At 42.7% G+C, this 27,371-nt stretch overlaps 1 protein-coding gene across 5 annotated transcripts; it reads right to left on the reverse strand.

Annotated features, from left to right (window-relative positions):
* Nucleotides 1-3,111: 3,111 nt before the first annotated feature.
* OXNAD1 (oxidoreductase NAD binding domain containing 1) lies at nucleotides 3,112-27,346 on the reverse strand. Of its 5 annotated transcripts, none has more exons than XM_083405093.1 (9): nucleotides 26,913-27,105; nucleotides 25,016-25,123; nucleotides 20,655-20,800; nucleotides 19,246-19,309; nucleotides 16,896-17,002; nucleotides 9,989-10,130; nucleotides 6,322-6,564; nucleotides 4,154-4,262; nucleotides 3,112-3,583 (listed from the first exon to the last, which is right to left on the reverse strand). In XM_083405093.1, exons 3-9 carry the CDS (start codon nucleotides 20,774-20,776, stop codon nucleotides 3,429-3,431), a joined length of 942 nt encoding a protein of 313 aa, XP_083261219.1. In that variant the 5' UTR covers nucleotides 20,777-20,800; nucleotides 25,016-25,123; nucleotides 26,913-27,105; the 3' UTR covers nucleotides 3,112-3,428. The 5 variants fall into 5 exon arrangements, with proteins under 5 accessions (XP_083261219.1, XP_083261220.1, XP_083261217.1 ...); XM_083405094.1 differs by having other exon boundaries at nucleotides 26,956-27,042; XM_083405091.1 differs by lacking the exon at nucleotides 25,016-25,123 and having other exon boundaries at nucleotides 26,956-27,346.
* Between the last annotated feature and the right edge of the window lie 25 nt (nucleotides 27,347-27,371).

Here is a 27,371-nt window from a genome sequence, read left to right on the forward strand (position 1 = left end):
TTCCTGTTCCTTAGAGACCCATAACTTGGGTGTCATTTTCTTCCTGCAATAACTAAATTCCAGAGATGTTTATACCATAAAAATATACAGTAGTCAGATTTCTTAACGATATAATACTTTAGCAGCTGCCACAATCCATGCCAAAAGTCCACTTCTCCCTTTCTGAAGTCATCATTTATAGAAGGCTTATGTGGGACTATCTGTGATAATCATACTGTGTGAATTGCTCTGACCAGTTGGCATCTCATTCATTTCACCTACAACAAGTAGGTTCCTCTTCATCCTGGAGAAGAGTGACTAGTGGGGTGCCACAGGGTTCTGTCTTGGGCCCGGTCTTATTCAACATCTTTATCAACGACTTGGATGATGGACTCAAGGGCATCCTGATCAAATTTGCAGATGACACCAAACTGGGAGGGGTGGCTAACACCCCAGAAGACAGGATCACACTTCAAAACGACCTTGACAGATTAGAGAACTGGGCCAAAACAAACAAGATGAACTTTAACAGGGAGAAATGTAAACTATTGCACTTGGGCAAAAAAAATGAGAGGCACAAATACAAGATGGGTGACACCTGGCTTGAGAGCAGTACATGTGAAAAGGATCTAGGAGTCTTGGTTGACCACAAACTTAACATGAGCCAACAGTGTGACGCGGCAGCTAAAAAAGCCAATGCAATTCTGGGCTGCATCAATAGGAGTATAGCATCTAGATCAAGGGAAGTTATAGTGCCACTGTATTCTGCTCTGGTCAGACCTCACCTGGAGTACTGTGTCCAGTTCTGGGCACCACAGTTCAAGAAGGACACTGACAAACTAGAACGTGTACAGAGGAGGGCAACCAAAATGGTCAAAGGCCTGGAAACAATGCCTTATGAGGATCGGCTAAGGGAGCTGGGCATGTTTAGCCTGGAGAAGAGGAGGTTAAGGGGTGATATGATAGCCATGTTCAAATATATAAAAGGATGTCACATAGAGGAGGGAGAAAGGTTGTTTTCTGCTGCTCCAGAGAAGCGGACACGGAGCAATGGATACAAACTACAAGAAAGAAGATTCCACCTAAACATTAGGAAGAACTTCCTGACAGTAAGAGCTGTTCGACAGTGGAATTTGCTGCCAAGGAGTGTGGTGGAGTCTCCTTCTTTGGAGGTCTTTAAGCAGAGGCTTGACAACCATATGTCAGGAGTGCTCTGATGGTGTTTCCTGCTTGGCAGGGGGTTGGACTCGATGACCCTTGTGGTCTCTTCCAACTCTATGATTCTATGATTCTATGATTCTATGATTCTAAGTATATTAGTCATTCCAAATGACTTGAAGAAACACAAGTGATTAGCAGGAGTAACATAAGGAAGAAAATCAGGACATAGCAGATGGACTTTTAAAAATATTAAAATCTGACATTACAAACAAATGTAAGTTTAGTAGTCTGTGCTCACAGAATCTCTAACATTTTCAAACTAAATGGGATAAATAATCAGTTTCCAGCACTTAACGAGAACTAGCTACACCAAGAAAGACCACTAACATTTTGTAACCAAATGTATAAAAAAGAAGACCACCCAACAAATTAGACCAAAGGTCCATCAAATCCAGTTCCCCTCACTGGCCAAGCAAAAGCCTCAGTAAAGTCCAGAGGTAGGTATATAATGGTATACAATGACATATGACTCTCCAAATCTGGAGGTTATTATGACTAATAACCATAGATAGATCATCTGTAAATTTTCTGAATACTCTTTTGAAGTCATTTAAGTTAGTGGCTATGAAACCTTGTGACAGGGAGTTCCATAAGAGAATAAGCCTCCAGGCACTCAATCTAAATATATGGAGTGCAAATGGGCACTAGTGAGCCTACCTCCTTTGTTGAGGTGGTACACACCAGGCAAACTCACTAGTCAAATGACCAGGGCTGCTGTTTTAGTGTAACGCAAGAGTAAGGTAATAGGCCACTTCAAACTCAGGCTGATGGTGTGTTGGCTGGAGAGTTCCTGGCACGGTGTCTGTGAAGGGGCAACTGAATGCCGGATGGGCTACAGGAGGCTGTCAAAGCAGCAAAAGCCAACAGAGATTGTAACTCTGTTTTAAAAAGTCCCCTTTCCACCAAAGCTGAACAGCAGGCAACAGGCAGAAGAAGTTCCCTTCCATTTCATGGAAAGGTAGTACGCTGACATATAGCATTCTACACAGAGGAAACAGAAAACTTATCAAGGTAATTAGGCTTAAGCATTATAATCCAAATCATGGTATCAGTTTAACACCTTTGGTAGCCTCAAGGCATTTTACATAATTAGTTCCTAATTACCATGGATATGAAGTGACACAGCAGCCTTTAAATTAGCTGCTTTCCCCTTGGTTTATACAGTGTCATAAGGATAGGATAGTCTTAGGCAGCTTAGCATGCAGACCTGTTTACCCAGGTTACTTACCCCTGAACACCTCAGCTAAAAGCAAATCCCACATAAATCAATGGATTTTCCTTCCAAGTAATGGGTTTTCTTATGCTCTTCTCCATTATGATGGTACACTGCTGAAGACTTTTCACAAGAATGGCCATTTCATGAGTACGCTCGATTCCATGAGTTGTACTTCACACACTGTTGGCACGCACAAATGCACAGCAGCTGTATTTTCACCACTACCCCCTGTGCTGCTTGCAATAAACTCCCATGAGTTAAAGCCATGGCTTTAAGAGGTCACTGAAGAAGTAGCATGCAATACCTAGAATGGGCAGCTAAAGTTTTGCTTATTTCAATGCTGCTGAGAAGACAAGCCATTTTTAAAGCAGACAGCGGGCTTGTCTCTTCAGCAGTCAAGAGAGGAAACAAGCAGCAAAACTTCACAGTGTTTGCATTTAAAAAAATATTATTGAAACTTTTCAGCATATGATACAATAAAAAAACTAAATAAACATTAAAAAAGAAAACAACAAAAGAAACAGGGAAAGAAAAAAGAAAGGGGAGGGGAATACAAAGCCCTCTGTCAGAGGTAGATCTTACCCCTGTGTGCAGTTCTCGCTCAATATGTCTGAGTTGCCCCTTGGCCTTCAGCCCACGTCTGTCCCTTCTTGTCCCAAACATTATAGTTATAATAAAAAAGTTCAGAAAATGTGTAAGGAAATATATTATTTACTTTTAGAGGTTACAGTTCACTCTCTCACACACCAGTTTGTCATGATACAAAAATAAACACAGTACATTTTATAAAGATAGGTTGGCCAGGTTTATAATAAGTTAACATAATTTCATAGATAAAGATCTCATTGGGGCAAAGGGAAAAGAACATTTTCTGCAAACTCTCAGCATTCATCAGTGTGTATATATTATAGTATATGTATATATGTGTGTGTGTGTGTGTGTGTGCGTGTGTGCGTGCGTGCATACGCTTCATTTTCGTTCTTTTTAATTTTCTCTGAAGAACTGCTGTATGCTACCACCACTTTTCAAAGAAAATTTTATCTTGAGTCACACCAAGGTTTGCTAGCACTTTGGAGATGGATTCAATCATTGCAGGTGGACCACAGATATACCACAAAGTATCCGTGGAGATATGTTTTTCTAGATCATCTGCAGATATTCTTCCTTCTAATACAGAACACAAGAAATAAGGGAAATTATGAAGCTATTTAAAAACTCAAAAGAAGAAACCACCATTATTCAACAGCTAGGTCTGTTTCAGCTACGTGGGGCAGTTTACAACAAATTTACTGCAGTCCTTACTAGATTTATTGTTTAAGACAAAGGTCTGTTCTCCTTAAGAGTAAACCCCAGATAGGGATCAAAACTTTTGAGCCGTGGCATAAGGTGAAACACGATCAAGTTAGTTAGTACCAAGAAAAATATAAAGTTGTAGGGGAAAAATGGTAAATGAGAATTAGGAGAGACAAGATCACTGAATGTAGCAGAGAAGCTGTCCAACTCTGGGTATGATAAGTCTCATTTAGGTTGCAATCCCATGTAAGCTTGCCTGGGAGAAAGCCCATTGGCAACAATGGGAATTACTTTTGAGGAAATACAACAGGGATTACAGAGACTCCTTATTAAGTCTCTGACCAGAATTATGTACATGAAAAGGCAGCCAGAGAATCAAATTGAGTTATGTCCCCTTAATGCTAACTCACAATGCAGTGAATACTTTTAACGTACAGTACATACCCTTGATGTAAGGCTGAAGGTTTTCACAGATTGGTGAACTCTGCTTGGTAACATGGAAACTGCACATGATTCTTCCAGGAAATGTGTTCGTCAAACCAAGGATATGTTTCTGGAATGCGAATGATATTTGCTCAAGCCACAGCCCGATAAATCAAAGCAGATGCTTTCCATGCATAGTCCCAACCCCACAGATTGGAAGACGAGTGTAAGAACACAGCACTCTGTTCAAGCAAAGGACAATGGAACTTTCTCATTTCCTACTGCCCAAGAGAGCTGGGGAAGACTTCCTACAATGCCGTCCAAACATACAAATAAGCTTTTGGGAGATGGCCACTCTTTCTCTGCCCCCCTCTCGTGAACGTTTCTCCTCCTTAGCGCAGTTGCAGATGCAGAGGGAGGAAACACATGCATGTGACCTGGCAGCAGGGATGAAAAAGGAAGATGGAAACCTTGGCAGGAGAACATGACTTCTCGTGCCCAGTGAGGAAGAAATGCCCCTCCCAGAATCTGTTCAACGTCTCCACAGGCCACTGCTTCTGGAGCAAAGGTCTGAAGGGCAGCTAGAGGAGGAGGAGGAGAAGAAGCAGCAGCAGCAGCTTGTGTCTGGAGTGGCCTCCCTTGTCTGGCCTTCGTACTCCAATGGCTGCTGTCAGATGGCTGTTGCGGTTAGAATCATAGAATCATAGAGTTGGAAGAGACCACAAGGGCCATCGAGTCCAACCCCCTGCCAAGCAGGAAACACCATCAGAGCACTCCTGACATATGGTTGTCAAGCCTCTGCTTAAAGACCTCCAAAGAAGAAGACTCCACCACACTCCTTGGCAGCAAATTCCACTGTCAAACAGCTCTTACTGTCAGGAAGTTCTTCCTAATGTTTAGATGGAATCTTCTTTCTTGTAGTTTGGATCCATTGCTCCGTGTCCGCTCCTCTGGAGCAGCAGAAAACAACCTTTGTCCCTCCTCTATGTGACATCCTTTTATATATCTGAACATGGCTATCATATCACCCCTTAACCTCCTCTTCTCCAAGCTAAACATGCCCAGCTCCCTTAGCCGTTCCTCATAAGGCATCGTTTCCAGGCCCCTGACCATTTTGGTTGCCCTCCTCTGGACACGTTCCAGTTTGTCAGTGTCCTTCTTGAACTGTGGTGCCCAGAACTGGACACAGTACTCCAGGTGAGGTCTGACCAGAGCAGAATACAGTGGCACTATAACTTCCCTTGATCTAGATGCTATACTCCTATTGATGCAGCCCAGAATTGCATTGGCTTTTTTAGCTGCCGCGTCACACTGTTGGCTCATGTCAAGTTTGTGGTCAACCAAGACTCCTAGATCCTTTTCACATGTACTGCTCTCAAGCCAGGTGTCACCCATCTTGTTGCTCGAGAGTAACCAGGCAGGACTCCAACCTGTCTTTTACGGGTTTTATTTTGGTGCAATCTATTTACAGTGAAGAGCACCAAAGCTCATGTCTGGCTCAATCGCTAGCAGAACCTGGGAGTGGTAGTCTTTTGGACCTCCCCCAACATAAGAGTTTCGTTACCCCCAGCCTTCTCCTTCCCTCTTTGCGCCTTAGACTACTGCGCACGATGGGCGATGGCAAGGGTGTGTTTCCCTCCTGTCCGGCTTGCCCAGGAGCGGTGTTAAGGCTCCCACCAGCATCCTCTGGTCCTTCCGCCTCTTCCCCACTGGAGGTGGGGCTTTCCTCCTCCCCGGAACTGCTTCGCAAGGTTTTCGGAGGCTCCCTGTAACACAACTGCCCTTCTATTTCTCGCCTCTGAGCCGATGTCAGTTCCCTGACAGCTGTGTTGACTGAGGAGTGGCAGACTATGACCGCTTCTGCCAAGGGAGGAGTAGGCAGCAGAGACTGAGACCATCTACCTTAGCAAAGGATGCCCCTCTCTCTGCTCATCTCTACCCAATCAGTCTCAGAGCTAACCCAAGCAAATCTTGGGGTAAAGCAAATGATGGATAAATATATTTGTGTGTTATGCATGTCCCTCTCTTTCCTCCCTGTCCCTTTCCCTTGCGTGCTTTTTTTTTTAGTTTGTAAGCCTCCAGGTAGGTGCTATCTTGTTTTAATTGATTGCAAGCTGCTCTGGGAGCCTTTTGGCTGAACAGCAGGGCACAAATGCTGACCACCATCACCATAATATAATGCAACCTACCCTAAAGAGCAGCTCGTGAGTGTTTTTTGCACAATAGAACAAATTTGCCGTTCCCATTTTGTAGCCAGATCCTTTGTTCTCTCGAGTTCTTTGAAGGTCTGCGACATGGAGCAGTATAGAAAATAAGGGGTTAATTCCGACTCCGCCAGCTACGAGCACAAGGTTTGCAGGGGCGTCGGCAGGTTGAGGATCAAAGAAGAAGTTGCCTCCCACTCGCAAGGCCACCTCTGAGCCAAGTGTACACTAAGGGAGAAAAGAAAGAGAGAGAGAGAGAGAGAGATTTAAGGGCTTGAAAGTAAATCAGACAGGGCAGTATCCGAAAAGCCACTCCTACATGCCTCCCGGTTGAAGAAAAAGTTAGATTATTCTAATACACACATTCTCCAAAGTTAAGAATGTCATTTGGCAGATTGCTCCAAGTGATAACGATATATGGTTACATTCTTCCTCCGATTCCACGATAGGGGCTTAAAACAAAGGAGTGTGATGTTCAGAGAACTTGGGACCGCAAGGAAAGGATTCGAAAGTCCCAGGAGTTGAGCAGCTGTATTTTTAGATGAATGCTCCCAAGAGGAATGTTACAGAGTGGGAAGAAATTATTCCGCAGTGGTAATGGGTTTTTAAAAGGAAATGCTGTCCGTGCGCTCCAAAAAAATGCAACAAGCAAGCCTGCATTCATTTCAGTGTTTAGCTTACAATCATATCAATCAATCTTTGCAGCTGTTATGGCGACATGTTAGCCAAAAAGAGTTACCAGTCACAGACACACAGGAGTGGATTTGGGATAAAAAAGTGCACACACCCTTTGCAGGGAAAATCAAATTATGCAGAGTAAAATCTGGACTGACACAGCGCAGGTCAACTTGGGTCACGTCTTTAAGTAAGCACTATATGGAATGACCTCATGGGGGGGGGGGGACAGATGAACTATATGAAAGTTGTATTTAAAGATATGGCCAAAAAATGGTTGAACATCTTGTTTAACATTTTCTAACTACTGAAAGTGGGAGAAGTCAAAAGAACATTTAATATTGTCATGTTGGACTCAAGCACTGAAGTAGTTGGTTTGGGTTTCAATAGGCATAGCACAAGTGGAAGCAGAAATTGGGGAACCGTCCCCTGCATCAGCAAATAAATTTCCACCTCTTCTGCAACCCACACCATTCTGCAAAGTCCCCTGGGGTTTTCAGGGATTCTGGAAACTGCATATGGGAGCAGGGAGAAAAGCCCTGTTGCATGACTGGAACTCTGCACACAGGGGTTCAGATGCCAAGGTTCCCCACCTAATAAAACATCAGAAGTGGAAACACTCCCAGAGAATCAGTGAGGCTAAACATGTTCTACTTGCACACAGAAAGGGGAATAAAACTGAACAGTACTGTGCCCTTCTACATCTTGCATTAAAAAAGTACTTTGAAATTTATAGTTATATATTTATCTGCATACACAATAAAATATGCTCAGATTAAGACAAGAGCCCATTAGACATGCAAACTAGGCCTTGTCTACAATTCAATGATTTCTAAACCAGTCCAGCCACTCTTTTTATAGCTATTTTCAAATGCACAGTATACATCCCTTAAGAAAAATTAAAATATCCCAAAGAGTTAACAATAAAAAGCATAATAAAACGATAGATAGATGATAGATAGATGATAGATAGATGCCTTACTGCTACTAAGAGATTCAAAACCACTTATTGTTTAGATCTCACAATTCACTACATAATTTAAGAAAAACGTACCACAGAATCATATGCAATGGAAATATCTAAGATTAGTTGCATTGGCTCTATAATCATTCCACACTTTTGCTAAAAGGCATAGGCTTGCAATCTCTTCAGATGACAGTGTTCATTTTAGGGATACAGATGCCCAGTTTAAAAGCTACAAATTGATACAACATAGATTTTTTAATAATAAAAAACCTTGAATAATAATCAGCAATTCTAGATCACCATTAATCCCAGTGTCTTGACATGCTCTCCCCAGAACTAGCTAATGCCTTTAACTGCTTTCAGTGCTGTGCCACTATGAATTTAATTTAAAAAATTAAAGTAGGGAAAGGAAGGAAGGAAGGAAAATTCCTAAGAGATGCCTCAGAGGCAGATAATTATGAAGTTAGGTTCTGAGAGGTCCCTAATGAGCAACAGGGAAATCAATAGGAAATCTCCACAAGGATTTGTATTAGCATGTGTGGTCCAGTAACACTGGCTCTATACTTCTCCAGAACATCTTTCAAAGTGACTTATTTTATTGAAATTCCAATGGCGCATGAAACTAACCTATTTAAGAACAGTAGGAGCACTTTTTATGGTCACATGGTACCGGATGGATTAGGGCTCACTCGGGGATGCTTTTTGCTCAAGTGATCAGACGGCATTGATTTTACACTGAAATGTTAGTCAACAAATACAATGTCAGCGAGAGAGAAGCATATTTCTCTTGACTCCAACAGCACAAAAGTAAGCCCCCAAATAAAAAAATGGCATTCTCTTGAAGTGTGCTTTTATGAAAGATGCCTTGCTTGCCCCGATTAGCGGCCTAGAGATGTTTCAAGTATGATATAACTAAACAAACATAACCACAGTTAAATGTAGCTCCAGATCACCACAGCAGAGACCTTTGCTCTGTTAAAGAGACTTGTGTTCGACAGGAGTCCACATGGCTTGACACCAGTCACTTTACTTTCTGGTATTTCCATGGTAAAGGTACCCCTGCCCATACCGGCCAGTCTTGACAGACTCTAGGGTTGTGCGCTCATCTCACTCTATAGGCTGGGAGCCAGCGCTGTCCGCAGACACTTCCGGGTCACGTGGCCAGCGTGACGAAGCTGCTTTGGCGAACCGGCACCAGAGCAGCACACGGAACGCCGTTTACCTTCCCGCTATAAAGCGGTACCTATTTATCTACTTGCACTTTGACGTGCTTTCGAACTGCTAGGTGGGCAGGAGCTGGGACCGAACGACAGGAGCTCACCCCGCTGCGGGGATTCAAACCGCCGACCATGCGATCGGCAAGTCCTAGGCGCTGAGGTTTTACCCACAGCGCCACCCGCGTCCCCGTACCGTGTTTCCATACTGCAGCAGATAAAACAGATACAAGCTTACAGCTGCCCTTTCTCCTGGCCGATGTCCCAACTTTCTTTCTTTTTTTCAGAATTGCACTTTTACTATTTGCAAATCTGTGTCACGGCTGTGTGCCTTGGTCACCTGCCGATTTGCTTTAACAAAAGCTGAAGGTGGCTATTTCACAAACCAGTCCCAAGGCCCCTCACTCCCAGCATACTGGGCCAGATGCACAAAGGAAGGAGAACTGTGTGTGCAATTGCATAAATTTAGTTTTGAAAAGTGGGTTGCGTTAAAAAGGTAAAGCTTTCAATTCAAGGAAAAGGAAATGCTTTTGTAGAGAAACTACCTATCCTTTGAAGGAGGAGAAACCTTTGTAGGACAACTTAAAGCTCCCACTGCAGACCGTGACAATGAGGTACAAAACTGAAATGAAATTTGACTTGAATACTAGTCTGGGAAGACTATTGAAAGATTGTTTTACAGTGTCATTCACCTGAAGATCTCAAAGGGAGTTATAACAGTGGAAACAGTGGAATAATTTTTAAAACAACACTAAAAAATGAGGACAACGACCAGCACTAAGTAGCTTATAAATACCTGAGTGTGAACCCAATGAGCAGGAGGGTGTGTGGTTTGCTTCACTGCTAGTTCCAAAACTCCCTCTTGCTGCAGCAGACCAGGACTTGAACATATTGAGAATCCACCAACTACAGCAACTCCAGGTATAAAGAAGTCTACCCTGTGAGAAAAAACAGATTCAAGAAAGAAAAGTCCCCTACTCAGTGTCTTCTAAAGCAAAATTATTTTTTATCCTCCATTTAAAACTAAAGTTCCAGTTTGCTAACTCTTCAACTTTGTAATGTAGCTTTATTTATGTTTTGAATGTGTCCTACACTTTATTTGTTTTCTGGTTCCAGTTCTTACAAAATGCCACATAATAATAATGACCAGAAGGGAGGGCCGCTGGAGCTGACAGTTTCATCAATGGAGGGAGGAGGCGAATGGTAGTTGGTCCCAGCCGAGCCAACCTAATGGACCTTGCAGTGTTACCTGCCCCTCAGGTGCAGCCAGACAGAATGGCTGATTGCTTCTGTAAAGTAAAGGTAAAGGTACCCCTGCCCGTACGGGCCAGTCTTGACAGACTCTAGGGTTGTGCGCCCATCTCACTCAAAGAGGCCGGGGGCCAGCACTGTCCGAAGACACTTCCAGGTCACATGGCCAGCGTGACATCGCTGCTCTGGCGAGCCAGAGCCGCACACGGAAACGCCGTTTACCTTCCTGCTAGTAAGCGGTCCCTATTTATCTACTTGCACCCAGGAGTGCTTTCGAACTGCTAGGTTGGCAGGCGCTGGGACCGAACAGCGGGAGCGCACCCCGCTGCAGGGATTCGAACCGCCGACCTTTCGATCAGCAAGCCCTAGGCGCTGAGGCTTTTACCCACAGCGCCACCCACGTCCCTTGATTGCTTCTGTAGTGATGTATAATTGAAAGGAACTTATTGATGTAGCACAGATTGTATTAACATCCCATCTTTTAGCCTTCTGGAGATCTCCCAAGGAGACGGGTGCGTACAGACCCAAGTGTGGTAGGCATTTCGCTCTGTAAAGTCAAGTCTACACTACTACATTCATTCAGCTACAGAAGTCTGCTTCCACATCATGATCAACAATTCCAGATGAGTTAAGTTCTAAAGGCGAATTTTTCACTATGTTGCCAAAATCAACACTACTCAATAATTTTTCCAAACCAGCATCTAGGAGGAGCGAGGAGCTTTGAATGTTTTTTTGTTTTTTTACATACAGGAGTTCACAGATTATGAAGTCGTTACCTTGAGGTCAAAAAAAGACCCTTTATAAACGATACTTTCCAAGCTGCATTATAGCACCCTCTAGTGGCAAAATAATTCACCTGCCAAATGTTAACACTATATGTTTGAACAGTTTAATTTAGTACAAGTTGGGCAGGGTGTTTAACCTGTGACTGTATTTTGTCCAAAAGCTAGTACTTCATTAAAAACGACAACCCCCATCCCCTCTGTGAGGACAAATACTCTTCCCAATTATCACTGGAATGGCTCAAAGCTGCTCTTGTGCAAATTTGCCCATTGACACTTTACCAATGCTGTAAAGGCAGGAGCTAAAGAGCTTATTTTCGCTAGCTAATTCACAATCTCATTTTAAGAAATCTCCTCCATGAGAGTGTGTATACGTGCATACTTTGGGCAACCAGTACACCAACAAGCTAAAGCAACGAGAGAATGTAAGATTTTTGTTTGCTGGTATAACTAAAGATGCAATACACATTTTGATGTACCAATGTTAAGTAACAAAGAAAAAAAAACTGCATGAATATACCCCAGCATTGTAAAGTAACAAAGCCACCAAAATGATCTATAAAAGATTTAAGACCTGTTCTATTGTACAGAACCACAGTGGTGAAACAATGGCATGGTTCGCACATTACATTAAACCATAGTTTTAAACAAACCATGGTTTAATTTCAACTACCAGTCTGCTGCTACACACTGCTCAAATGCTCTTGCTGCACCGTAGATAAAACAAAGCAGACTCTGGCTTGTCGTTGCCATGCAAAGCCAGGCTTGTTTCTCCCAAACAAACCATGAATCCGGGTTTAGACAGCACAACAAACCAGACTCTGGCTTGTTTTATGAGCAGCGCAGCAGGAGAGAAGGACCATCACAGTGAACATTCCTCACTCACATTAATCCATAGTTAACTTTAAATAGCCAAATCGGACCATTGAAGCAGCCTTGGGAGAACGAGAGCCTATTCAAAATATGACAACGACCAAACTGAGGTTGCTGAAAAGCACCTGCCCACCTAGATGCTCCAGAATCTTGCTTCAAGAGGCTCTTACCCTGTGCATCAAACCCTGTGTTTGCCTACGACAGTGATAAACACAGAAAGCAAGACCCATTTAGTCTTATTAAGATACTGCAGTATAAGTTAACTGTGAAACAGTATCAAGCTTAAGCAATTTCCCTAACAGTTAACCTGCTAGACTGTATCACGGAAGCTCTTCACTAATTACAGATACCAGCAAGAGCTTGTAACATATTCCACACAGAAAGCTATAGATATTGTATATAATTGCATGCACATAAATGATATTTATATGCATTTATTCATAATTAAACCTAACAAGTGCTATATAAAACAGGCTATCAACCCAAGATGAACAGAAACCTGATTAGGAGGGGAGGAAAGTGGTTCCTCATAATATATGCTGGAACGCCTCCCAAGGACCATTAAAAATCGCTTTCCTTTCAAATGTTTTCCCCCCACATGCATTTCATGATTGGTATCTGCTTTCCCTGCTCTACACACAGCCTGTTGCACAGCCTTTAAAACAGAATCTATGTGCAGAAACACATTTCTGCGTCTGGGGCAAATAGTTGCACAATTTTTCATGAAAGTCAACCACAAGGTTCCCCTTAACTTGAATGGAGTTGGGCTCCTCTCTTTATTTACATGAAGCTGTGTATTAGCCAAGCAGAGAGGTTAACGCTGGGATTTTGTAAAATCTTTCAGGGCACCCCAGAACCTCTACATTTTAAAGCTGGCAAAGTGGCAAGGACTATGGGTACTTGGTGTGAGCCGATCCTTATGTGCTTGGATACTTAAGGCTGCAATCGTGTGCATGCTTCTGGGAGTAAATGTCACTGACAACCATGGGACTTACGCATGCAGATGATTGCATGGTGAGAAAATCAGTATGAATGGAATTTCTCCCCGATGCCTGCAGAAAACCTGCAAGCAAGATCCAAGCACAACCTCATTTGGTTTCCGGCGACTGGTATTCAGAGGCATTATTGCCTCTGACCCTGAAGGCTAAGTGAAGCCATTGATAGCATGATCCTCCGAGAATTTCTTTTAAAGCTCTGCAAGTTGGTGGGCCATCACTTCCTCCTGTGGGAGTGAGTTCCAGTGTTTAACTATGCACCGTGTGAAGAAGGGCTTTCTTTTACATGTCCTGAATCTTCCAATAATCAGCTTCGTTGGATGTTCATGAGTTTCAGTGTTATGAGAGTAAAACACACTCTAAGGGAATGGGTTTTATCTAGAGATAAAAACTCTATCCACTTTCTCTATGCCACCCATAGATAATCATATAAGGTGACGCAGGCGGCACTGTGGTCTAAACCACTGAGTCTCTTGGGCTTGCCAATCAGAAGGTCGGCGGTTCGAATCCCCGCCGATGGGGTGAGCTCCAGTTGCTCTGTCCCAGCTTCTGCCAACCTAGCAGTTCGAAAGCATGCCAGTGCAAGTAGATAAATAGGTACTGCTGTGGTGGAAAGGTAAACAGCGTTTCCATGCACTCTAGTTTCCCTCACGGTGTTCCGTTGTGCCAGAAGCAGTTTAGTCATGCTGGCCACGTGACCTGAAAAGCTGTCTGCGGACAAACACCAGGTCCCTTGGCCTGAAAGCGAGATGAGCACAGCAACCCCATAGTCGCCTTTGACTGGACTTAACCGTCCAGGGGTCTTTTACCTTTTACTTAATCATATGAATATTTTATCGTGTCAACACTTACTTACCTTTTCTCTAAACTCAAAAGGCCCAGGCGCTGCAACCTTTCCTTGCTCCATCCTCTTGATCATTTGGGCTTATCTTTTCTGAACCTTTCCCAAGTCTACAATATCCTTTTTGAGGAGAGGTGACCAGAAATGCACACAGTATTCCAAAGGCGATTGCAGCATAGATTTGTATAATGGCAACTTAAGTTTGGATCAGGCTGCAGTCTTAATTTGGTGCCAAGGCTATTAGGAAGATGCCGCCCACCTACCCACCATGCCACAAGATATCCCATCTTCTGGTTTTTCTTTGTGGATTATAAAATCCATGCAGGAAAGACTTGAAGAACAAAACCCCACACTGGGCAAAATATTCCTGCATTGCAGGAAGTTGAACTCACGTGGTCCCTTCCAACTCTGCAGTTCTATGATTCTATGAAACACCCACACTCATATTGCTTCTTTAATCTTTATGGCAGCCCTGTGTTTAATCATTCACCTGCTCGCCATAGGTGACAAGGAACTGCATGCAAGTGAGTAAGTGGGCTAGCAGAAGAGGGATGGAGTGCTTTGTGCCTCCTCTGCACCCAGTATGGAAACCACGTGGGCTACCAGTGAAGGGAAGCTCTTCTTCCATAGAAATGCAGCAAGCATCATCTGTTAGCCCCCCTGGCAGACTAATAAACATGTTTCTGGGCCCGTAAACTTTGCAGGCTTATTTGCAAAGCTGCTTAAGAAGGTAACAGTTGTTAAGTCAAACAGCATTACAGTTTTATAATAGGTAGGCTAGAAAGTTTAAAGCAAAGGAAGAATAGTATCTTTCACTATATATCTCCCTAGACTACTATTCAAGAGAGACTGAAGCATGCAACAATCTAAGAAATACTGCTATGCAGATTCTGGCAAGCTGCATCTGTGATGCTAGACATATCTTCGAAGTAGGCATATCTTGAACAAAATACTAGCTCCTTGGAAGCGGCTATGTGACTTTTATATTATGCAAAGGAGTTGTGCATGTTTGCATTACGAAGAGAAACCCTGCCACTTCATTACAAAAGTAGGCCGATTAACCTTTTCTCTCGTGGCCTAGTTCTTAGTATCTCTCATTAGAACACAATCACACTTATGGGCTGCACTGGCAGAAAGTTAGCATGCCAAACAGAATTAGAATACTTTAAAAGGAAGATAATGAAAAGAGTAATTATAATTACAGAATCCAGTTTTCAGTATGATAATTACCAAAACATTTTTGAAGGGTAAATGTTTTTCCAAGAACCAGCAAGCACAAATTTAGTATGCATCTGTGCACATGTGCAAAGGCTGCTGCAAATTGCTCCACAAACATGAATTATTGCAATCAACATCTTGTTTTCTTGTTCTAAATGTAAAAGGCTGCAAAATTAACACTGAACTAGTTGCTCATGCTATTAGCATCCCATCAGTTAAAGTTCGATTCCTATGAAACCTGTTCACCAGATGGAGCAACAAAAATAAATAAAAAAGGGGGCTGGGAGGGCAGGCACTCCCCAACCTGACAAGCACAGAATCCAATTCAGACTATGAATGAATTGTCCAGAGAAAAAACTCACAGATCCTGAAAGCATCGCACAATACACCCCAAAAATGTGCACTGTTCAATAAGGAGACCAAAATTGTGAACTGGAGGAACCGAGGAAATGCAAGCAGAAGGAAAATAATCATTAGCCCTTTTCTAACAAGATTTTTCAAAACAGCTTGCACAAAACTACAGTAAGAGTCCAGGATGGTTCGTATGCTTCCACTTGAACATGAAGTTTTGGAAGTTCTTATAAATGTGGACTAATATATTTGGATTCAGTGTCACTTCTCTTGTGCGATGCTCTAGTGCGCAGTGTGTGTAAAACCCTGTATAGAAGCATATCTTTAGATCCAGCTGTGCCCAGGATCCAAAGAGCTCTTGGTCAGACCACACCTGGAATACTGTGTCCAACTCTGGGCACCACAATTTTAAAAGGATGTTGACAAGCTGGAACGTGTGCAGAGGAGGGCAACCAAGATGATCAAGGGCCTGGAAACTAAGCCTTATGAGGAGCGCTTGAAGGAGCTGGGTATGTTTAGCCTGGAAAAGAGTAGACTGAGAGGAGGTATGAGAGCAACCTTCAACTAGCTTAAGGGCTGTCACATGGAAAAGAGAACATGCTTGTTTTCTCCTGCTCTTGAGGGTAGGACATGAACCAACGAATTCAAGTTACAAGAAAGGAGATTTGGAATAAACATTCGGAAAAACTTTCTGACAGTAGGAGCTGTTCAGCAGTGGAACAGACTCCCACTAGAGGTGGTGGATTCCTTGGAGGATTTTAAGCAGAGGTTGGATGGCCACCTGTCATGGATGCTTTAGCCAAGATTCTTGCATTGCGGGAGGTTGGACTAGATGACCCTTGGGTGCCTTCCAACTCTATGATTCTGAGGCATGAACAGGGCATTCCCTGTGAAACTGCTGACTTTCTCATTCTTTGAGCAGTGGCTTCCCACATGCTGTAATGCAACCTGCTTTTGGAAGTCTTCAAAAGAGGTTTCTTCTGCAACACGTGGTGATATGAACTAAAATCATTTGCAACACGCACAGAAAGCACTCTGTCGCCCAGGAGATTTATATGTGGAGTGCGCTTTTGGAATTCTTAAGATACAGCTCTCTCAGGAAAAAAATGTAGCACAAAGCGACAAATTGGCGCGATGCAAAAAGAGTTATAATTGAGGTTTATTCTATTTGATGAGCAGGGCCATGTTTTCCATGGAGATAAAATTTGGACAAATTCCCAAACCACTTTTACCAGCTGTTTCATAGAAAGCTGAGAAGAGGAAAAGCCCATGTCTCTGTGAATACCACAGAAGCTGATTGCTTGGATCAATTTGCAAAAATGTCTCGAAAAATTAGGCTTGCCCTCGAAAGTTTCCCCTCTTGTTTAATAAATCCAGAAGAAGGAACTTTACCATTGTCCTGCTTTAAAAGTAAATTCTTTATCTGTGACTGCCAGACGGAGACGTTTAACTGTTTCAGATTCGCTGGTGATTCCACACACTTTTGCTTTGGAAATGATCTAAAAGACAAAAATCACTGTTACCAATACCACCACTACTGTTTCAAGAAAGCATCTCAACATTTTCAATAGTGAGAATATCCCACGTGCTGAAACCTCCTTCCATTCATCCATCACCAATACTGAAATGAGACAACTAGGAGTCTCAATCCTACCCCCCCGTTCTACAATGACTCAAACATCTACAGAACAACCCTCATCATGCTAATGCAGAAGTAAGTCTCACTATGTACAGTGAGGCTTATTTCCCAGGAAGCGTTTAGGATTGTAGCCTTGCAATTCTTTTATTCCCAAGGATTAGGAATTTCATTCTGATGCCTTTCTCTCGCTAAATCCCATAAACATGGGGGGGCGGGGCTCTATGAATTTAAGATCTCTGCATCACTGTGTTCTTCTATGGATAGGAAACCGAGTTTGTTGATGGTCTAATTGGGAACAGTAGTGGGAATTTATTTTAAGTTTATTTATTATAATAATAATAATAATTTATTATTTATACCCCACCCATCTGGCTGGGTTTCCCCAGCCACTCTGGGTGGCTCCCAACAGAATATTAAAAACATGATAAAACATCAAAGATTAAAAACTTCCCTAAACAGGACTGCCTTCAGATGTCTTCCAAATGTCAGATAGTTGTTTACTTCCTTGACATCTGATGGGAGGGTGTTCCACAGGGCGGGCGCCACTACTGAGAAGGCCCTCTGCCTTCCTCCAATAAGTTCTGGGCAATTCCCCCCTCTCCCATTTTAACTTCATAGCAACACAATGAAGTAGCTTAGGCTGAGAAATGTCAAATTTCATGTAACATCCAACCATTGGGCTTTGCACCACTGCTGCTCCTGCCTGTGCCACTTAAACAAACCAGAGTCTGGCTTCTTGTACTGTAATGTTTGAGCCCAGGCTCTTGCACCAACCACAAGCCCTGGCAAGCCTAGGTTTGCTTGACTCCACCTTGTTTCTTCCCCCATGTGACACAGCCAGGAGAAGGAGTGCAGCAAAGCACTTGTGTTCATTAAACCATACTTTAAATTTAAACTATGGTTTAAATTTGTGTGCAAACTGGGCCAGTGACTGATCCAAGGTCAGCCAGCAAGCTTCACGGCTGAATGGGGCTTTAAATCCAAGTTTTAGTTGAACACTAACCACTATACCATGGGGCTCTGCAAAGGCCTCAGTCTACATCATTCCTTAACTCTGCTGCGTTTTCCTGACTTTTACAGCCTGCACACTCTAAACTACTATTTGGAATTATTGTGTTCACTACAGATACTTTAATATTCTGAAAAGCCAGGTTCTTCAGATGACTCGTGCAGGTCCAAAAGTACAGAGATGTAAAAAACTAAACAAAACCACCAACACCATAATCTCATCAAATTCCAGCTATGACTCTGTCATTTCCCATCCAGCAGGATTGGCGTCTAACAAATGAAATGTAACCAAGCTACATTTTAATTTGAAACACATGGCAGGAAATGAATTTCTCCCTAAAAAAATATTTGAACATGTCTACTGTCCAGTAAAACAACAGGACACTTGCCAGTTAAAAGCTAACACACTTTTTTCTTTATAACTTTAATAGACAATGTCAAACAACAGCAACGAAAGAACAGTCACGCTAGTTAAATCATTTACGGCTTTCATGCTAGCCCCGGTGAAGCCCCAGGGTAGGAAATGACTAGCTTTACCCTGTTCGCATTAACCTGTGACCTAATCTGCGGACAAAAATATTATAGCCATGACTACATGACTAGATCCTGCATGCAAAGTTGTTATGGGAAACAGGTTTGAGCTAGAGCTAAGAAGCAGAATACGACTGTCCCTCATTTCCCTTCATACTCCTCCAGCACAGTCATGAGGAGTCTGGGAGTTTTTGCTTCCGTTTTTCCTTAACCGCAGCTTGTTGTTTTGTCTGACCTGACAAACTGTGTTAATGTTGACTACTGCTTGTTAGAAACAAGCCATCTTGAAGCCGTGTAATCACAAAAAGATGATAAACGAAACAGAATCACAGAGAGGAGAATAATAATAATAATAATAATAATAATAATAATAATAATAATAATTTATTTATACCCCACCCATCTGACTGGGTTTCCCCAGCCACTCTGGGCGGCTCCCAATCAAGTGTTAAAAACAATACAGCATTAAATATTAAAAACTTCCCTAAACAGAAGGGCCAAGTCTCCACCAAACTCATCCAAGTTCTTTGGCACATGGTAGATTTCAGGCTGTATGATACCAACCTCCTGTCGAAAGTCATGTGCTGTTCTCTCCAGATGATCTGGCTTTCTTTTTGATTTCATGTTGCTTTGAATGAAAGACAAATTAAGACCGTCATTACCCAATTTTATTGTATAGCTTAAATAAAAAAGCTCATAAGACCTGTTTAAAGTTAGGATTCAGTTGTTGCTAGTCACTAAGAACAAAACTCTAAGGCCAAGAACAGAACTGAGCTGCCAGAAGAGACAAAGTCTGTCAAATTCAGCACTGTTTCCAACAGTAACCATCATTATGCCTTTGAAAGTCATATATAGGCAACGGGCATTTTGTGCCTAGGGTCTAAAATTCAGAGGTATAGAACTTCTGAATATTGAGCTTCCATTTAATTATCACGGTTCATAGACTTATCATCCATAAGATTTTCTAATCTTCAACGTCTGTATGAAGATTATAGGAGAGTTTATCCAGGGATTTGTTTCCAGGTACTTAATGAGTATCTGCAAACAATAATGGGATGACTGAGGACCAATAAACTGACAAGACGGAGGAGGTACTGTTGGTGGGTGGTTTCTGAATCTAGGAGGTGGTTGGACAAACTGTTATGGGGTGCCTGAACCACGAGTGCATACTCCGAGATCCATCTTTGAAGTTCCAAATACACTTTTTTGTGCTGCAGATGATTCAGCAGCTACAGCCGTTCCTGGACCTTGTTATGGTGATCCACGCCCTGATAACCTCAAGCCTGGATTACAGCCATGTGCTCTACACATGGCTGCCTTTGAAAATGGCTTGGAAACGGCAACTGGTGTCCAAGGTGGCCAACCGATTACTGAGCACCATGCCATTTCAGAGTCACCGTAACACCTATTCTCCACAATCTGCTCTGCCTGCCTGTTCACTTTTAAGCCCGTTTTGTTTTTTAAAGCCCTAAATGACCCAAATATTCATCTCCTGCCATGTGCCAGCCCAGCCACTGAGATCTCTGGAGGAAAACCCTCCTGGGGTGCCACTGCCAGCTGAGCCCTAAGGGGTGGCAACTCAGTTGAGAGCCTTCTTGGCTGCAGCATCCTCTGTGAAACACCAAGTCTCTGGAGGTCCATCAGTGATAATATTTACTCCAGTTTCGCTGGGTGTTAAAAATGTATCCCTTCAAGCTTTCTCGAAGTTATCGCCAGTTAGGTTCTGGAAAAATGGACTTGTAGAAGACTCTATGGGATTGTTTCCCATATGCTGCTGTTTTAAGGGTGAATATTTTTTTTTGTTTAATTTGCTCTGCTATGCTATGTAAATGACAATGTGATTTGCGAACCCCTCAGGGCTTTTTGAAATTAAAAGTGACATATAAATTTAAAGAAATTAATAAATGTATTATGGGGATATTTCCATTTCTCTCAACATGTTTTTTGGTATTTAGAGGACACAAACATCTTACCCATTTACTGTGCAATAACATAGCGCCACATGTTTCAGATGTAAGATAGAAGAACAAATGGGAAGAACTCCAGCAGTACTTCTCAGCAACGGAGGAATAGCAAAAACAGAAGCACAGACCATAGCGTTCTCTAGTCTTATAAGCACCTGCAATTAAAAAAAAAAAAAAAAGCACAGTTAACAATTGTAGTTTTCTTTAAGTTTTTTGGAAAGCTTGATTTTTCAGTTTCCTAAAATACTTGTTCAATTAGCAAGTATCAACAATTGTGTCAAACAGCAGACCTGCACAATTCTAAGGAGAAAAAAATAACATCTTTTCCAAATATTTAAAAGAGGAGTTACCTATCACAAAATGTATGTTGATGGCTTGGTGATTTAAGTGAAATGAGCTCATTCCTGGACAAGTGCTGACATCACAGAAACTTTCCATGAAACAGGCACTCACATCATAAACACATCTCTCTCTCAGACTACAGCTGCTTCAGTCAAAGACACCTAACCAGAAGACAAGATTCTTCTCATTACTATATGTGTCTCTCCAAGTTAACAAATGCCCTTTAGGGAATGTGTTGATGTACTACAAGCCTGTGTGTGTGTGTGTGTGTGTGTGTGTGCACGCAATGGAACACAAGAACTGGGAGAGGACAGGCCGGGGAGTAAGACCACTGAATATTCTTGAACACAGAGGCAAACCCAATTAAATGCTGGCAACCACTGCTTCATGTCACCCTTTCTGAGGAGATGGAGGCTCCTGAATGGCAACTATCCTTTTATTTACATGTTTTTTAAAATCATTAAGCCGAACATTTTAGGCTAACATAACTTTAAGTGCACCCTTCACTGCAACCCCATCTTTCTCTTCATCTCTGTGCCACAACCCTCAGAGGGCTGTGAAATTGGGGGGGGGGGGGATGGGATGCATTATCTGGGCTCCAGGTTCTCACAACTGGTACAAAGAGTTATTTTAGGAAGCATCATATAGCTCGGATTTGGGTTCTCGGCACAAAGATTTCACACATGAAAATGCATATCTAGCATGTATGCTTTCATCATAAAACACTGAGCGATGCATGCTAAATCCAGTGTGTTTTCAGAGCCACCACAAGAGCAGATGAGGCTAATTCAATAGAGAAGCACACAAGAACTACCACATGGAGATGAATCAAGGCCAGTATTCCACCTCTTACTAAAACAAAATCCAAGTCCTTGAGGATTCATAGTACAGGTACTAATGGAGTACTCAGTTCTTCTTTTTCATTTTTAAAGATTATACATCATTATTACTATTACTATATATTTCTACGCCACCCATCTGGCTGGGCATCCCCAGCCACTCGGGGCGGCGTCCAGCAAAATACAAAAAATAATAAAATGTCAAACATTAAAAACTTCCCTAAACAGGTCTGGCTTCAGATGTCTTCTAAAAGTTGTGTAGTTCTTTATCTCCTTGACATCTGATGGGAAGGTGTTCCACAGGGAGGGTGCTACCACCGAGAAGGCCCTCTGCCTGGTTCCCGGTAACTTTACTTCCCGCAGTGAGGGAACCGCCAGAAAACCCTTGGAAGTGGACCTCAGTGTCCAGACTGAATGATAGGGGTGGAGATGCTCCTTCAGGTGTCCTGAGCCAAGGCCGTTTAGGGATTTAAAGGTCAGTACCAACACTTTGAATTGTGTCAGTGAAGATCCTTTAAAGATTTGTTTAAAAGTCATTATGATTTCTGCCTTGCAAATTATCTGGGGAAGGGCATTCATGAGTGCTATCACCAAGAAGGCCCACTTCTCGGTTGTCACCAGATGACAATCTGCTGGCCATGTAATAACCAAGGGTCTTCTCAGAAGCTACTCCAAGAAAATTAATAAGTGCACACACAATGTAATAAATGTATGAACTAGGAAATAGTCCTAGCTCTTAAGTAGGTTGTGTACTGTCTAACTTGTGTTATGCTAAAAAACAAAAACAAAAAACCAGCTATAGCTTCTTTTATGGTGTTTTTGGCACAGCCTTCCCCAAAACGAGCCCTCAGATGTTAAGGACTCAATCCTCTTCACTTTTAGAAAAGTTCCACTAAGTTCAATAGCACTTAGTGCAAAGCCAACATGCTTAAGATCACAACATTTGTATAGTGTTTCAACTCACAGTTTATAACACAGACACAACTACTGCATTTAATATTCCACTCTTTTTGTTGTCTATTTTTAAGTGTGTTACGTGCACAGCAATAGTTTGTATAGGCCTTTACAGCTGCAACATGCTGTACAACACCTTTTGTGTCTACTAGTGACATCTGCTGGTGGCTAACCTCTCTGACTTTAAGAAACAATACCCCCCAAAAATCCCAAATGTTTATTTCCATGACATTAAGGAGGTAGTTTAGAACAACCACTTCAAGAACCAAGATGAGGTTTCTCTTCTGTATGATTTAGCTCCATCCCTGTGAACTTTGATATACACATGTATTAATCTCATTATGTCATTGGGAATACCTTAGTGGTTGACTCCTTGACTCCTTAAAGTCATCAAATCTCCAGAGCTCTCTTATAATGTCAACACATTTGGCTAATAAAACAAACAAACCTGTTCAGTTCTCCCCCACATTTTCCTCTCTCTATCTCTCCCATGAATGCTGGCAGCTTTCACAACACTTTATTACAGATATATTCAAACACAGGAGGGGATGTATATACATTTATCACCATTTCTGGGCACATGTGGATGCTAAATTAAATAAGCAGGGACAAAAGATACTGGCTCTGCAAGTTAGCTGAAATCATTACAATCTTGCTATACATTTGCAAGAATGATAGGTAGATCGTATAAAAAAAACAGTATTCATTTTCTAAGATAAACGCTGAACAGAATCCTATTCTTCTGCCTGGATTTTACGATATGTGAAACTAGTTTCTATTAATAGGTAATTCAGGTAGCAGTTCCATATACATTTTCCTGAGAGGATTGCTCAGTTGGTTAGAGTATGGTGCTGATAACACCAAGGTTACAGGTTCGATCCCCAAGGAACAACTGCATATTCCTGCATTGCAGGGGGTGTGGACTAGATAATCATCAGGGTCCCTTTCAACTCCATGATTCTACAATTCTAAATTCCATTGACTTACTTCTATGTAGACATGTATAGGATTGCACTGTCAAAGAATAATCCAACATCTGTGCTCAGGCTCAATACTGATGTAATGGTGTTAATCTCAAAATCATGACTGCAACAATGGAGTTGATTGGGATCCATATATTTCTTGCCTCACCACCCTCCTTTAATCTCATGCATAAATCTTCCTTTCCTTGGTGCAACATTACAACTATACCAACTGTGGTCTGAGCATGGTTATCTTGAACAGTGATGCATCATGGAGTCTGAAAAAGGAAGAGGGGGGCAAACCCATGCAAAAGGAGGGATAAGATACTCATGATCCCAATACATGCTAAAAATCTCCTAACCATAGATAGCATATTGTGAGCATTATATCTGTCCTGGGCATCAGAGAAAGCAAATGAACAATGTACTATGGACGCATACATAGAAAAATATTTGTTTCACTTATGGGAACGTAGTGTACATATTGCTCAACACTAAGTATCTTTACTCAGGATAGACCCCACTGATTTCAATGGAGCTTACTCGTAAAGAAATTTCTACAGGATTGCAGGCTGAAAGTAACACATCTCAATGACTGTGTTTTGGTTGCAGTCAGCCATCTTTTGTACTATTTTTCAGTTTTGCAAAGCCCTACTTGTTTGCATCAAAATGTGACAAGATGCAAGAGAGGGTTTGCCAAATGAAGTCACTTGAGAGGTCTATTTTAAATAATGGGAAACAAATATATTGGAAAATAAACCTGCCAGATGTCAAGGTAAGATATGATCAGAGCCTAAACATTTTCCAGAGACAGTCAGAACCTTTCTGGTACGGATGCATTTGAGAACTACAACTGACTAGGTGAGCTGTGTTTATTTTTTTTTAAATAATAATGTTCTGATTCTATGTTGGGTGTGCTCAGTTAGTTTAGTTTTCAGGCTACAACTTTCCACAAAGCTATTTTGCAGCCCAATCCTATGTACTCAGAAGTACATCCCTGAGTTTATACACACACATGAGTGTGTGTGTGTGTGTGTGTGTGTGTGAGAGAGAGAGAGAGAGAGAGAGAGAGAATGAGTGCAGCCTTAACACCAAACTTTGAACTGAACAGATGCATCTTATCTGAAATGATACCACAGCACTCATGTATCTCTTATGTTTGGACTAATTTTGACACCTGAAATGGCTCATTAACAACTATGACTGACAAGACACTGAAAATGATCTGCCATCAGGCTGAAATGTAGGCAAGAACTACTTAAACTTAACCAACCTGCAGTTCCAATTTTAAGTTTACAGCCCACCTGGAGGACAAATCACTCTTACTAAGGGAGATAAAAGAGGCTCTTCGTCCAATACTGACTCATCCCTCAAAGTTTTCCTGAAGGCAAACACAATAAAAGCTATTCACAATGCCATACTTTACAAACACAAAGTGCTTTTTGAACAGGGAGTGGGGTATGTGAAAAACCCAGCAATAACCACAAAGAGTGCCAATAAATACCAGCTTCGGCAGGAGTGGCCAGAAGCGGGGCACCAATTGCCTTCAGGATCTGATTGGCTACTGAGGCAAGAAGAATGATGGACTAGATGGGAGAGCCAGTATGGAGCACTTAGAACCAGGTTCCAATCCCCACTCAGCTATCCCCTTCATAAACTATCTTTCTGCCTAGCCAACCTCACAGGGTTGTTGTGAGGATAAACTGGGGATGGGAGGAAAGGGGTAAAAAAACCATGTAAACAAACAAACGGATTGACCTACAGATTGACACAGCAGGGTTCTTCTTGTGTCAGTGTGGGGGAGAAGGGGGAAAGGAAAGCTTTGTCTGAAAGAGCCAGTGGCAGTGTAGTGGTTAATGCCTGTCCGGGACCTGGGAGAGACCAGGATCCAAATTCTAATAACAATAATTTATTACTTATACTGTACTCAGTGCTTTTTTTCAGGGGGGTACTCAAGGTTACGCAGTACCGGCACCTCTCTTTGTTGTTGTTAAAAAGTGTGGCACTTACTGTAACAACTTCATGGTGAGTACTGGCACTGACAGTCATATCTTGGAAGTGGAACAGAATCCATTCCAGAAGTCTGTTTGACTTCCAAAACGTCTGGAAACCAATGTGTGGCTCCTGCAGCCAATAGGAAGCCACTGAAGCCCTGTCGGACGTTCGGCTTCCAAAAATAGTTCACAAACCAGAACAGTCACTTCCGGGTTTGTGGCGTTCAGGAGCCAAAACGTTTTAGAACGTTCGCAAACCAAGGTATGACTGTATTTTCCTAGGGGAGAAAAGCATTGCTTATACTCCACCCATCCAACTGGGTTGCCGCAAACCTTCTGGGCAGCTTCCAACATAATATAAAAACACAGCGAGACAACAAACTTAAAAAAGCTTCCCGATACAGGGCTGCCTTCAAATGTCTTCCATTGTCCCTCCAGACAAACAGAAAATTTATTATTATTTATACCCCCGCCCATCTGACTGGGTTTCCCCAGCCATTCTGGGCGGCTTCCCAAACATATGAAAACACAATAAAACAACAAACATTAAAAACTTCCCAATACAGGGCTGCCTTCGGATGTCTTCTAAAAGTTCTGTAGTTGTTTATCTCCTTGACATCTGCTGGGAGGGCGTTCCACAGGGCGGGTGCCACTACCGAGAAGGCCCTCTGCCTGGTTCCCTGTCACTTCACTTCCTGCAGTAAGAGAAACTGCAAGAAGGTCCTCGGAGCTGGACCTCAGTGTCTGGGCTGGACGATGGGGGTGGAGACGCTCCTTCAGGCATACACTCTTCACGGGCTACCAAGCTTCCTGGGTGACCTTGGGCCAACAATTCACTCGCTCGCTCTGTCCTACCTCACGGGGTTGTTGTGGGGGGTGATTATGAAGCGGGGAGACTCATGTACGCCACCTCGAGCTCCTCGAGTTAAAAAAATGGTGGGATATAAACGCGATATAATAAATAAACACATCCTAAGTAAAACCCAGTGAAAGTGTCCCTGAAGCACAGCTGTCAACTTTTCCCTTTTCTTGCGAGGAATCCTATTCGGAATAAGGGAATTTCCCTTTAAAAGGGTGAAAAGTTGACAGCTATGCCCTGAAGGGGCTTCGCTCCGGCGTGACAGGGCGCGGGTTGCCACCGCCTCATTACTCCTGCGGGTCCCTTTTCAGACTCACCCGCCTCTCGCGGGGTCCAAAAGGGCGAAGGGAGGCGACTTACTCCCCCCGCAGACTCCTCAGGACGCGTCGCCCGGCCTAGCGAAGGCCTCAGCCTAACAGGCCCAGTCACGAGCAACCGGCACCCGCACCGCCACTTCCTCTCCGGCACAACAACAACGGCATCTTGCGAAGAGGGGGCGGGAAGCCGAAGTCCGCCGCTATGATTTAGGCACTTCCGGTCCAGTATCGGAACTCGCTTTCCCGCTCTTATGAAAGCGTAGAAGGGCTTCACCATAGAGACTCAGAGGGGCAGAGCGACGTCACTCCTCTCTCGAAGGCGGAAACAGTAACCGGGTGCTTCGAACTCACGTGCAGCCGATATGGCTTTTTTCCTTATCTTCCGTCCATGTGTTGCTCTAGGGTGCACTCGATCCACGATTGGTTTCCAAGACATCGCGAGAGTGACTTCGTTCGCTT

Source organism: Podarcis tiliguerta (genome assembly GCF_965153285.1).
Source record: "Podarcis tiliguerta genome assembly, chromosome: 12".
NCBI classification, from domain to species: Eukaryota; Metazoa; Chordata; class Lepidosauria; order Squamata; family Lacertidae; genus Podarcis; species Podarcis tiliguerta.